This window comes from Lycorma delicatula, chromosome 8 (assembly GCF_047948215.1).
Source record: "Lycorma delicatula isolate Av1 chromosome 8, ASM4794821v1, whole genome shotgun sequence".
NCBI classification, from domain to species: Eukaryota; Metazoa; Arthropoda; class Insecta; order Hemiptera; family Fulgoridae; genus Lycorma; species Lycorma delicatula.
Genome location: NC_134462.1, coordinates 96,702,404 through 96,717,415, shown reverse-complemented (window position 1 = coordinate 96,717,415; position 15,012 = coordinate 96,702,404). Strand labels below are relative to the sequence as shown.

Below are 15,012 nucleotides of genomic sequence, written 5' to 3'. Positions count from 1 at the left end.
AGATTCAGAACTATCAATATTCACCTAGTATTGGTTCAGTGAAATGATTAGTAATGCTCTGTGAATGTGAAACCATCTGTGACAATATTAGGTACCAAGAGTTCCAAAAAAGCAAACTACCATCTGAGCCATCAACTGGGTAAAGCCAGGCGACCTACTTTCATAAAATCTAATGTAATACAACTCTAAAAAGAGATCTTTTGAAAGAATATTTGCATGCATTTTTTTTTTAATAAAACAGCTTTTACCTTGTTAAAACACATACTTTACAAATGATTTCAAATATATATTATCTTTTATAAGGCTTCATTAAAATATTCCTTGCATTTAGTAATTTAAAACAGTTTTAAATTTAATTACTGGAAATTCTTAAAAAAAGCTGTTAACAGAGGTGTAGGACTTTTCCGAACTGCAGTTTTAGCTGCGTGATGTGTTTCTGATGCACGGCTTGCACACACTTAATTTAAAATATTTATAATTTTATTTTTTTTGTTTTTTTAATTCAATGATTCTAACTAAAGCGCATCTAAGTCACTTTCAGTAACTGTAACGATTGTGAATCATTGATTGTTTCTACAAACAGTCCAACACTAGTTTCTCTTGTCTCCTTTTTGGGCCCTCCTGTAGCTTCTGTAACGCCTTGAGCTATTGAAAAATAGCCCTGATCTTTGAAAAATCTCCCTTACTCCTAATTACTAAATATTTTGGAATCGATCCGTTGCATCACATTTCAGTTGAAATTTAGTTCGATCCTTCTTTTTAAATTTTGTAAACTTTTTGTTCTTCTTTTGCTTCACTTCTGAAGACAAAGGTTCTCTTAAATGAGGGTTTTTACATTGATTCTCTGCCACGGATGTTATGGATTTGTTGTTTACAGCACCTACAATTATGCCAGTCAATATTTTGTAAGGTGCGGGCAAAGAAACTGTTGGGCGTGCCCCGAATAATTGATCCTGCCTGGGTTCCCACAGCCATATACCTCCCACAGATTTAACGTTGGCCGGGGAGTCAGGTACTGCCTGACCAATGATACCGACATCCCAGGGCTTGCACATAGTAATAAGGGCTCCGATACCCTTTCCATGGGACAATCCCTGCCAAGGGCCGAAGTGACTGAATCACACTGGGCACTGTAAAATTTCAGTAGAGCAAGCTTACAGCAGCTCCACAACCGTAAAGAGGGATGGGCATTCCCCATCTGCTCCCGTCCAGCATCATCAAAAACAAATGGTTATGCCTCCCACTTCTATTTCCTGTATAGCCTCCGGTAATTACCATTCAGATATTACTTCAGAGAATGAATGAGGGTGATATGTATGAGTGTCAATGAAGTGTAGTCTTGTACAGTCTCAGATCAACTATTCCTGGACGTGTGGTTAATTGAAACCCAACCACCAAAGAACACCGGTATCCACGATCTAGTATTCAAATCCGTATAAAAATAACTGACTTTACTAGGACTTGAATGCTGGAACTCTCAACTTCCAAATCAGCTGATTTGGGAAGACGTGTTCACCACTAGACCAACCTGGTGGGTTGGTCATGCCTCCCACCCTCGCTGCAAACAGTGAAACTGAGAAGCACAGCTGCAAGCAGCCCAGACAGCTCGGGACTGCCAATCCCATACTACACAGGGAAATCCTTAGCAGAACCATTGCCCAGTTGGCCAACATAAGTGAAGATATCAAAGTACTGTGTCACTGCCAGCCCTGAATGTGTGCGCAGATGTTATCGAACGGACGTGGGGTTGAATTTAATCCGGGGCATTATTATTATTATTATTAATAAAAACACAGAAAGCAGTTATCGGTTTAGCTTACTGGTACAGGAAAGAAATTTGACCCGCAATTCCAAATCAGATCAAAATGTTCAGTAAAAGAAAAAACATTTGGGTCCAATTTGATCCACTTGACCAAATGACATTTTTACCTTAAAAATTATGCAGTATTATAAATATATTTGAGAAAAGATCAAAATTCTTAGTAAAAATGTTTGGTTGATCAAAAATTGCTTGAAGCTACCTCATATACCATTTTTCATAAGAGCCACAATTTGACAAAACAGATAACGTATGAGAAATTACTAAATTCTTAAAACAGAATCGTGTTTTTTTTTTTTTAAAGTTTCCATATCTACATTAATACAGATGGATTTTCACTCTTGAAAACTAAAGTTTGAAAAAAATTTATGTTTTAATTATGGGTTCCATTCAACCCCATTGATTTTTTTGAAGCTTAAAAGTCTTTTTATTGGAATAATTATTTACTTCAATAAGATGGCAATGTTATTGAAAAAAGTCTGGTGCAATGTTATTCAAAAAGTCTAAAATTATAGTTTGATAAAAAAAATGTTCATGCACTGTTACGCTATCCTTTTCCATTGGGCGTTGAAAATCAGGCTGAAGCTGGGATAAATATCTGCACCAAAATCCACCTTTTATGTTAAATGAGTTTGAGATACAAGGAAAAACTATTTAAAGATAATGTTTAATATTCTTCCATCCCTAAATCTGATCGACAAACTTTGGAATTTTAATTAAATTATTAAGTTCTTTCTTCATACTAAAGATCAATTTTCTATGAACTCTATACAAAAAGGCAAAATTAATAATGTTATAAACTTCCCTTCCTCTTCAAACAAAATATAATAGTCAATGCTACTATTCATAATAAATTGTACGACTTCATATATTTATAAGACAAATTAATCACTGGATCAATATGAGTAAATAGAATTCACTGTGGTAGTACTTCTGTAACTTATTTTAATGAGGAGGATGAGTTGAATGAAATGAATATATGGGTGTAAGGAATGAATGGATGTTAAACAAATCAACCATAACTTTGAATTTATAATATTTAAATTGAAAATATGGAGTTGTGAATCTAAATATTGATACAAGAAACAAAAAAATTGTTGTACCTTGGTAAACACTAATTTATTGATATGACAATGTAGATCTCCAATTACTATTTCAAAAAATTCTTTCATCCTACATAAAGAAAAAATTAGTAAGGAAGAACATCTTAACCTTAAGACTAATTCTTTTACAATCTGTTCCTTTTTTTTTTCTTTTTTTTTTTAGTCAGTAAGTGATTATATGATTTAACATTGGTCAAATGCGAATATATTCCTAACCCTTTTCTAACAAGGTGCAAGGGCCTGTTGGAGAGAATGCAGTTTAAAATATGTAAAGACCACTTTTTTTGCATATATCAGGGTTATGATTAAAATATCCAACTACTACTACATAAATGCAGCTAAGCTACTTTAAAATCCCTAAAGTAAGTTAAAGTACATGATCAACTCCTCTTGCAATTATATCCTTACACATTTTTTTAGCACCTTAAATATTTTATTCTTCTCTGTAGAATTTCATTGATGAATAACCCAAAAAAAAAAATCGGATCTGGACACCACATCTTGTATGCCTATTCAATTGCTTGTATGCCTTTTAAATTACATATACACATTTTTTTTTTTTTACAACCGAGGGTTAATAATTATTAATAAATCAATATATTTAAATTTAAAAAAAGTTAAAAAAAATTGTTTACAATCAGAGGTTAATTAATCAGCATATTTAAATTTTAAAAAAAACTTAAAAAAAGGAAGTGAAGTCAGATTTGAACCGATGTTTAGATGATTGTTTACAATCTTTATTAATTTTAAAATATTAATTTTTTTTTTTTTTTTGTCTTCAGTCATTTGACTGGTTTGATGCAGCTCTCCAAGATTCCCTATCTAGTGCTAGTCGTTTCATTTAAAATATTAATAGTAATTTCAAAGACTGATTATAAAATTGTAACGAAAAAACCTTTTTTCTAAAGAGGTTACATTGTCATCATTACTACTGCACTATTGTAGTGGTACATATTTTATTTTTAATTTTATTAAATGCAAGAAAAAATATTTAGAGCAAATATTTATCTTATTAATGTCTGGGATTTGTGAATTTGAATTCAAACTTACATTTGTAGTACTGGTATCATCTGAAGCCATAATTCTTATTAAAATTTCACAAATATCTTGTAGCAGTAGTAGAAATTTTTCCAATAATATAAATTATATATTTTTTATTAAAATAAATTTCTGAATCGTGAAAAAAAAAAATTCGGTTTTGAAAAACCTGCAATAATAAAAAATAATTACATTTATTACAACAATATAACAATATTTTTTGTAAAGAAATGTAATCTAAAACTGTGAAATCTATATCTATATATATATATATATATATATATATATATATATATATATATATATACATATATATACACATAATATAAAATAACAAGACATATTTTACTTTAAAATATTATCTTTATTAACCTCTTGGGTTAACCAATCAGTTATACAAACTTATAATTTAAATACACAAGTCTATATAGTTGATTGGTTAACCCAAGAGATTAATAAAGATAATATTTTTAAGTAAAATATGTCATTATTATAATTAATTCTATCCAATCAAGAGGAAAATAAATTACATTTAAATTAATATTAATATATGCATATATTACAAAATATAAACTTATTCAGCCACTCCACAAGTACATAAATAAAGGACATTCTTACCTTACTTTTCTCTTTACATCAAATATGCTTTCAAGTAATGTTTTTTTAAAAGTTATTTGTTTTTTTCTTTTTCACATGTACATTTTTGATAAGTTAAATGTAAGCATATTTTATGTTAAACCTTTAATATTTATTTCTGCATACTTAGGTATTAGTTTGAATTTTAAACTTACTATAGGAGAAACTGTATAAATATTGAATTATATAATATGGATTTGAATTTATTAAAAGATCTGGGTAACATCATATTCAATTATACCTATGATTATATCAAAATTAACATTAATGCAGAAATAATAAAAAGTTATAAGAAAATAAATAATTTTATAAAAATGCAAAACAGTAGTAATGTTGCAATGTATAAGAATGATAACAATTATAATAGAAATAAAGTAGTAAATAACAGAATAAATAGAGGTAATGAAACTTATAGAGATGATGATAGTATGCAAGATAAATCAGATAAATTCAATATAAATGATAATTTAGTAAATTTAACAAATGTTGTTTTCCAGGATAAAGAAAAATTAATAATTGCAAATTCATTAAAATCAACCTATCAGATAATAATATAGATAAAGTTATTAAAAGCATGGTAATAGAATCAGAAAATAATATCAGTAAAATTAATTGTACTAATGAAGAAAAAGGTAAAATAAAAAAATGATATAAGCATAAAAACAATAAATTTAAAAACAAAGTTTATAATATAAAATTTATTCTAATTGAAAAATCAATAATAAATTAACACGAAATATTAACTAAAAAATAAATTAAAAGAAAATAAATGTATAATAAAATTTGATGAGACATGAACTCCCATTATTATTTCTATTTATGAATATAGTGATTCAATTAATAAATATATTTACCAAAAACGGAATCATTGACCAAACTAAAACATTTTTAAGAATTTTTTTTTTTTTTGTCTTCAGTCATTTGACTGGTTTGATGCAGCTCTCCAAGATTCCTATCTAGTGCTAGTCGTTTCATTTCAGAATACCTTCTACATCCTACATCCCTAACAATTTGTTTTACATATTCCAAATGTGGCCTGCCTACACAATTTTTCCCTTCTACCTGTCCTTCCAATATTAAAGCGACTATTCCAGGATGCCTTAGTATGTGGCCTATAAGTCTGTCTCTTCTTTTAACTATATTTTTCCAAATGCTTCTTTCTTCATCTATTTGCCGCAATACCTCTTCAAATGTCACTTTATCCACCCATCTGATTTTTAACATTCTCCTATAGCACCACATTTCAAAAGCTTCTAATCTTTTCTTCTCAGATACTCCGATCGTCCAAGTTTCAGTTCCATATAAAGCGACACTCCAAACATACACTTTCAAATATCTTTTCCTGACATTTAAATTAATTTTTGATGTAAACAAATTATGTTTCTTACTGAAGGCTCGTTTAGCTTGTGCTATTTGGCATTTTATATCGCTCCTGCTTCGTCCATCTTTAGTAATTCTACTTCCCAAATAACAAAATTCTTCTACCTCCATAATCTTTTCTCCTCCTATTTTCACATTCAGTGGTCCATTTTTGTTATTTCTATTACATTTCATTACTTTTGTTTTGTTCTTGTTTATTTTCATGCGATAGTTCTTGCATAAATCCTTTTTACTCTCGGCTAGAATTACTATATCATCAGCAAATCGTAGCATCTTTATCTTTTCACCTTGTACTGTTACTCCTAATCTAAATTGTTCTTTAACATCATTAAATGCTAGTTCCATGTAAAGATTAAAAAGTAACTGAGATAGGGAACATCCTTGTCAGACTCCCTTTCTTATTACGGCTTCTTTCTTATGTTCTTCAATTGTTACTGTTGCTGTTTGGTTCCTGTACATGTTAGCAATTGTTCTTCTATCTCTGTATTTGAACCCTAATTTTTTAAAAATGCTGAACATTTTATTCCAGTCTACGTTATCGAATGCCTTTTCTAGGTCTATAAACGCCAAGTATGTCGGTTTGTTTTTCTTTAATCTTCCTTCTACTATTAATCTGAGGCCTAAAATTGCTTCCCTTGTCTCTATACTTTTCCTGAAACCAAATTGGTCTTCTCCTAACACTTCCTCCACTCTCCTCTCAATTCTTCTGTATAGAATTCTAGTTAAGATTTTTGATGCATGACTAGTTAAACTAATTGTTCTGTATTCTTCACATTTATCTGCCCCTGCTTTCTTTGGTATCATTACTATAACACTTTTTTTGAAGTCTGACGGAAATTCCCCTTTTTCATAAATATTACACATCAGTTTGTATAATCTATCAATCGCTTCCTCACCTGCACTGCGCAGTAACTCTACAGGTATTCTGTATATTCCAGGAGCCTTTCTGCCATTTAAATCTTTTAATGCTCTCTTAAATTCAGATCTCAGTATTGTTTCTCCCATTTCATCCTCCTCAACTTCCTCTATAACACCATTTTCTAATTCATTTCCTCCGTATAACTCTTCAATATATTCCACCCATCTATCGACTTTACCTTTCGTATTATGTATTGGTGTACCATCTTTGTTTAACACATTATTTTAATTTATGTACCCCAAAATTTTCCTTAACTTTACTGTATGCTCCGTCTATTTTACCAATGTTCATTTCTCTTTCCACCTCTGAACACTTTTCTTTAATCCACTCTTCTTTCGCCAGTTTGCACTTCCTGTTTATAGCATTTCTTAATTGCCGATAGTTCCTTTTACTTTCTTCATCGCTAGCATTCTTATATTTTCTATGTTCATCCATCAGCTGCAATATATCGTCTGAAACCCAAGGTTTTCTACCAGTTCTCTTTATCCGGCCTAAGTTTGCTTCTGCTGATTAAAGAATTTCCTTTTTAACATTCTCCCATTCTTCTTCTACATTTTCTACCTTATCTTTTTTACTCAGACCTCTTGCGATGTCCTCCTCAAAAGTCTTCTTTACCTCCTCTTTATTTTTGTCTAAATATAACTAAATTCTTTTAGTTATATATTAACAAGCTTCTCTAAATTCCACCGATTCATCTGACACCTTTTCTTCAGGTTTTTAAACCCCAATCTACATTTCATTATCACCAAATTATGGTCGCTATCAATGTCTGCTCCAGGGTAAGTTTTGCAGTCAACGAGTTGATTTCTAAATCTTTGCTTAGCTATGATATAATCTATCTGATACCTTGCTGTATCACCTGGCTTTTTCCAAGTGTATATTCTTCTATTATGATTTTTAAATTGGGTGTCAGCAATTACTAAATTATACTTCGTGCAAAACTCTATAAGTCGGTCCCCTCTTTCATTCCTTTTGCCCAGCCCGTATTCACCCACTATTCTTCCTTCCTTGCCTTTTCCAATGCTTGCATTCCAATCTCCAACTATTATTAAATTTTCATCTCCTTTTACGTGTTTAATTGCTTCATCAATCTCTTCGTATACACATTCTACCTCATCATCATCATCATGGGCGCTTGTAGGCATATAGACGTTAACAATCGTTGTCGGTTTAGGTTTTGATTTTATCCTTAATACAATGACTCTATCGCTATGCGTCTTGAAATACTCCACTCTCCTCCCTATCTTCTTGTTCATCACAAAACCTACTCCTGCCTGCCCATTATTTGACGCTGAGTTAATTACTCTAAAGTCACCTGTCCAAAAGACGCCTTCCTTTTCCCACCGAACCTCACTAATTCCTACTACATCCACGTTTACCCTATCCATTTCTTTTAAGAATTAGAATTTATAGAAGAATTTATAGTTAAATATAAAGAAGCATTTAATTATAATAATAAATTAAAATACCGTAGTAGATTATACCCACATAAACCTTATGCCCCAAAACTTAACGGTCTGCCTAAATTACATAAAGATGGTATTCCTATGAGACCATTAATTAATTTTAAAACTGCTCCTATTTTTTTTTAATGTAATTACTAAAATTATTGATAAAATAATTAGATCAAAAATTAAATTAGAATATAAATATAATATAAAAAATGGGTATGAGTTGATTTATAAATTAAATATAAATAATAAAACAAAAATGATAAGCTTTGATAAAACTAACACGTACTCCAGCATTTCCATTGATTATACAATTTCATTAATAAAAAACAAATTAATAAATACAGGTGAAGACCAAAAATTTATAAATAATATTATAATAACTAGAAACATTTATAAACAAAATTATTTTGAATTTAATGGTACATGTTATACAAAAGAAAATACCTTACCTATGGGTTTCCCCTTATCTGCGATAATGTCAGAAATTTATCTACAAGAGTTTGAAAGTAAAATTGTCTATGGTATAAATCATCTGCATAAAATTTATTATGGAATAGATACGTAGATGATATTTTAGTTATATATGAACCAAGAATAAATAATGAACATGAAATAATTTTAAATAAGTTAAATATTTTCATGAAACATTGAAATTTACATATGAAATAGAATTTAACAGAAAAATAAAATATTTAGACAAAAATATTAAAATAAATGAAAATAATCAAATAATAAATGGAGTATGTAAAAACCTACCTCAAATGAAATTATTCTAAATAAAAACTCCAACTATCCTTGGTCTCAAAAAATTAATATTTTTAAAAAACACCATAGATAGAGCAATAAATACACAAATGATGAACAAGAATTGTACAATGAAATAAATAAAATAAAGAATATAGCTATAAAAAAATGGATGTGATACCTCATTGATGGATAATATATATAAAAAATATAATTCCAAATACTTCAATAAAATAAACATCACTACATTAAAACCCATAAATGAAAATGTAAACAACAAAAATATTTACATAAACTGTTCCTACACAAATAAAATTATAGAAACTTAATTAATGCTTATAATGATAAAATATATAAACCTGATAGTCATATAATAAAACACTTAAAATATTATTATAAAATACGATATGTAAAAAAAAAAAACATATATGTATTGGAAAAACAAATAGATCATTTAAAGATAGATTTAATGACCATTTCTTCGTCATTTAAAAATAAAAAAATAGGTTTCTCAAATGTAGCAGACCATTTAATAATTAACAAACATAGTATCTAGTTTTGGAAAATAATATAGAAATAATTGAAAAGGTAAATAATTGAACACAAAAGTAATAAGAAAAAATTAGAAATATTATAAAAATTTTACATGTATAAATGTCAATTCAGCCTAATGAATCTGCTGACAAAATTTGATGGGGACATTCTTATAAATATTATTTAAGTTTGTAATACATTGACAAGAAATTTGAAATATATAAATATGATAATCATTACAGTACTGTATTAACATTAGATAAAATGTTAAAGAAATGTGTTAAGTATTAACATTTTAAAATTAAAAAAAAAAAAATTATTATTGTCTGAACAAATATTTGTTCTAAAAATTTTAACTTATCAAAAATGTAATGTGAAAAAATTTTTTTTAAAAATTACTGAAGATGAGCTTAGGCCAGAAAGCGCTTTGATGGAAAGAGAAGAGAAAGGTAAGAGTGTTCTTTATTTCTGTACTTGTGGAGTGGCTGAATAAGTTTGTATTTTGTAATTAGCTAGAACTTACACACAGAGGAAATATAGACTACAAAAAATTTAATTTATATGAGTGAGAGAGAGAAAATAGAATGATGTACAGTAAATTTATTATTTCTCAGTTTACGTTTTACCAGTCAACTATTTTTAAATTCATTCGTGGGTCAGCTGGTATTTATCTTTCCTTTTTAAATAAAGTAAAAATCTTTCAAAAAATCAGTATTTTTATATTACTTACATACTTTTATTATAACATAAAACATCAGAAACCTGATTTGTCACAAAAACTTTACAGATTATTGAAAAAATATGAAAGATTATAATAAATAAAATCACATCACTACCATTTAATTCAGTAATTTTACACGTTCACATTTAAACTGGTATGGATATGTTTAATGTAAATTAATAAAAAGTAACTTTAAATTAACATTTTATTTATTTTTTTACTCTGGTACTGGATATTCTCAATGTTTTGCCTTATTATAGACTTTTGTAGTTTTGAACCTTTTGATTCTGAATCAAATGAAGATGGAATGAAAGATATCCTGTTTGAATTATACTGGGGTAGCTGATAATTAAAAATACTGTTAGACTGTAATAGAGTATATTTATGTATTTCAAGTCATTCTGTTGAGTTATTGTTTTTATGTAAGATTTTAAGATTTAATGTCTATGACTGTGGGGGTATGATGTGTTAACATTAAATTCATTTGCTCTTGTTATTTTTTTTATGTTTTATAAATGGTTTTGTGTGGTCTGTGAAAATTATGTGAAATAACTATCTGCTTGTCCTTCATAAAAATTGCATCACCAAACAAAATTGCATCATAAAACAAAACAAAAATTGCATCACATAAACAATTACTATTATGAATAAACTATTATCTTAACTTGAAACCAAACTGACTGCCGGTTGACAGAGTAAAGGATGGATTACTTTTTGGATCTATTTGGGATATCATCATAAATCCCAAATTTTCATAAAAATTTCACTTCATTCAGTATTATGATTAGAAATAATTCAAGTTTACATAAATTCATATTTAGAATTAGTTTATTTTTGTCAGTACATATAGAGGCTCTGTACTCTTTCATCTGAAATGTTTTAAATACTTGTCTTATTCTGATTGATTGTTCAGTGGCGTGATTTCAAAACTCTATCTAGTTTGGGATATTGAGAGTAAAAATATGACCAAAATAGGGAAATACTTGAATATTTAAGTTCAATTCAACTAACATCTAAATTTTAGTTCTTTTGTAAGATTAATTATCAGGAACTAATGTATAATGTACAGTGCGTTTGAAAAGTTGCTGTGAACTGAAAATATGAAAGTGTAATGACAAAACTTTTTTAATTATTACTTTATATTTTTATTTCATTACTTTATAAAAACAGATATTACAATAACTGGCATAATTTATAAAAGGTGTTGAAAATAACCTCCCATCAATACAACACTGCACACATTTCAGTCTGTTTTCAAACACTTTAACCAGCTGATGTACTGGAATGTCTCATACTTATGCCATTATTGTGGTTTTTAATTCGTCAGTCATGTGTGTGGCCTGTTGTGACATACTGCTTGTTTCGCTGCTCTAGAAAGTAAGCTGGAGGAGTCAGATCAAGTGATCGTACAGGCCACAAACCCCTAAAATGATTCGTTTACCAAAGACATTTCATAATAGTCATTAACCAGTTAACTGTGTACACTACGGTGCCATCTTGTTGGAAGTAACCGTGATTAATTTCCACTTCTATTAACTGTCTAATGAAGTTTCTTTTTATTATTCACAATATGTTTTCATTATTTTTTTATATTTTTTATGTAGATGTCATGATGATCATAGATGATTTGATAAGGAGTCACAAGTCACTCCTGAAAATAGTTTAACCATTTTCAAAAGCAATAAGCATATCAAACAAGGCTTTCTAAGGGAAATAAAGAATGAAGTGGTTTTCCATTATGTTCTTCATTGAGTCAAATATAATACTGAGTATCAGCATTCTAAGCCAACTGACTGGTTGATAAGTGAGCAACATTTCTGTCAGAGAAGGTAAGGACTGATGAAGTAACCCATGCACTCATTTGGTTTATATCTCTTTTATAATACAGAATACGTTAAATAGTGTAAAACAATAAATTAATTTAGCCCTTCAGTCAAGAAACAATGCATTATACGTACAAGATTCAATTTAATCGGGGATACATGTAATTATATATATTAATTATCTAATAAGGATAAGTGTGGGAGGCTGGCTTTACCCTGAAGAAATTTCAGCTAATAGTCTTGCTTTTTATGTGACTCCTGGATATAAAACAAAGTCCTGGGATAGGGCCACTATTCCGAGGAGCTCAAATAAAGAAATAGCTTCCTGCCGATTACAAGAAAGTGATGCTACAGACACCTATGGCCTTGTGCTAGGAAGAAGGAATAAAGTATAAGGAAATATTTAAGGGAGAGTTTAAGGAAACGTTTGCCTAAATAAGGATAGCTCCCGATTAGGATCAATCATGTTAGTATTTACCTCACCTCATGCAAATCTTCATCTTGCTCAGAATCTAACTTGTATAATATTATGGTTATAGTCATTTATTAATTTTTAATTTAAATATAAATCATACAATTAACTATACATTGCTCCATGTTGTGTCATTTACTATTGTTAATTATAGTTAATAATCAAAAATTATAGTTAATTGTAGTTCATGATTTGTTTAATTAAATCTAGGGGGAATAAAAAGATAAGTATTTAAATTGTGTGTATAAAACATGAAAAATTAAACTGACTGGCCGGCCAATGCCATACTTTTATTGGTAACACATTTTTTCTCAAGACAGGAAAAATGGAATAATAATAGTATAATATAATAATAAATAGACTAGTTAACCAAAACAAGATAAGGGTAATAAACTAGTCAGGTTAACCTTTAAAATAATTCAAAAAAGTTTGTATGAATAAACTATACTACCTTGTATATGGTTCTGTTAATACTGAAGTATATGAGAGAGTATCCAAGATATTACAGGCGTCTTTTACACTGGATTCACGATTGTACAACACAACGGACAGCTAACACACTACCTACTCGTCGGCTGAAAAACTTGTATCTAGTACAGGCATCTGCTTTATAACTGCAGTTATAAATCCCCACCACTTACCACCGACTGACACCACATATTGTATGTATTTTCATTTCAGACACGGTCCTATCTCTCCTTCCAGTGAATCATTTATCATGTACGATATTATAAGTTAGTTAGCTTAGCCTGCATATTTGATTATAAGGAAATTTTCAACTTCTTATCGTTTGTCGTCATTCATAATTTTTTATAATAATTTTTATTATGTTTTAAGTACCCCACAATCGTATATATTTGTAGAATTTATCTCTTTATTATCATAATATCTTCTATAGCGTTGACTGTTCCTGGTTAATATTGCACAACATTTTAAAACAAGTAAAAGGTAATGTGCAAATAGGCACGCGCGCTATGTAGTTTGTAATTTAATGTATTTTAATGTTTCTCACGTAGTTCAGTAACTAAAAATCTGTTAGTCGATTACTATTTTACGATTACGACACTCGGTTTGACAATTAAAGCTATTTTATCTCTCATTTTGTATTCGGTCGGAAATTACAATATTTCAAATTGCTCACAGTTTTGTGGACATTACCGATGATTATCTTGGTATATAAATCAGAATGTTCGTCGAAGTTTGCTTAAAACTCAAGAACCGCTCGGCAGCTGTAAATGATTTTTTACCGACGTTATTACTGAATTTTGAGGGTTCCATAATCATTTGAACAGTAAAGTTTAGATTGATAGCTTAATCTTGAGTGCGAGGTTTATGTAGATTATGTTTATGTTTTTAAACAGCTATACGGTTCTCCGTTGAAGTTTATAAAACAAAAATTGAATTTTACTTTGTATCTTTCATAGGTAGGAGATTTCCGTAATTTTTTGTAGTTTTTCCGGTTTTTTTTTGTAATTTTTTTTCATAATATTTAAGTTATGTTAATAAATAATAGCTACGACATGTTTCATTTCTTGCTACCTCTGCGTTCCAACAAAATTATACAGTTTTTGCTACAAAAACTTGTAACATTATCTGGACTCGTATGTATTTCATCGTTTATGCAGGACGATGCATGAACGACTTAACCTGTTGTAACGAAACTTATTAATTAACTTTATACGATTAATAGCTTAATAATGCTTCTGTTTCGTAACTTGAAATATTTACTTATAGGCTATCCGTCCGTTTGTATTACGTAACATTATACTGGAATTTACTTGTTCGGCGTTTTACAAAAAAAAAAAAATTAATTAAACAGCTCCCTTTCAGGTAAAACTTACTTTATATATCCTTAAAAGCATTTCACGTCATGAAAATTAAAACAAATAGAGTATTGTAGGAAAATTTCACAAAAAAAAAGTTGTACAGGAGTTGTACAACTGTACTTTCACATCATCAGAGAATTTTTTTTTGAAACGACCTTGTTAAAAATTTTTTTTAGAATTTTGACTGAACGTTCTGTTCCAGTTAATAAATACTATATAATATACAGAGAAAATCCGAATAGATGAGTTTGCAAAGAAAACTTTCAGGTCGGGTAAAAGGTAAGAGATTCATTAATTCTATTTACTGGAGCGATCGTTTAGAGCGACGGTCTATTAAAAATTGCAACAGACACAAGTAGCTTACAGACTACTATACATTTGTACAAATTAAATTATTTTATAACATAGAGTTAACGTAAAAATAACTGGCACCTCGTTAATTACAGATTATTTAAATAATTATGACAAAATAGAGACAGATAGTATTTTTACATTACTCATCGATTACATGTAAAACGAATTATTTTTTATCGTAAGATAATT

The 15,012-nt window shown here is 29.0% G+C and overlaps 1 protein-coding gene across 3 annotated transcripts in view; it reads right to left on the bottom strand.

Moving 5' to 3' along the window:
* Ldh (Lactate dehydrogenase) overlaps positions 1 to 13,327 on the bottom strand; it is a 51,292-nt gene extending 37,965 nt beyond the window's left edge. Inside the window, exons 1-2 of one of the 3 annotated variants that reach the window (XM_075374270.1) lie at positions 13,095 to 13,327; positions 3,973 to 4,129 (exon numbers count right to left, since the gene is read on the bottom strand). In XM_075374270.1, the coding sequence (XP_075230385.1) occupies positions 3,973 to 4,002 (30 nt within the window). In that variant the 5' untranslated portion in view covers positions 4,003 to 4,129; positions 13,095 to 13,327. Of the gene's footprint in view, positions 1 to 3,972; positions 4,130 to 13,094 lie in introns of those variants that run through there. The other 2 variants (XM_075374271.1, XM_075374269.1) reach the window with 2 other exon arrangements.
* Positions 13,328 to 15,012: the final 1,685 nt, after the last annotated feature.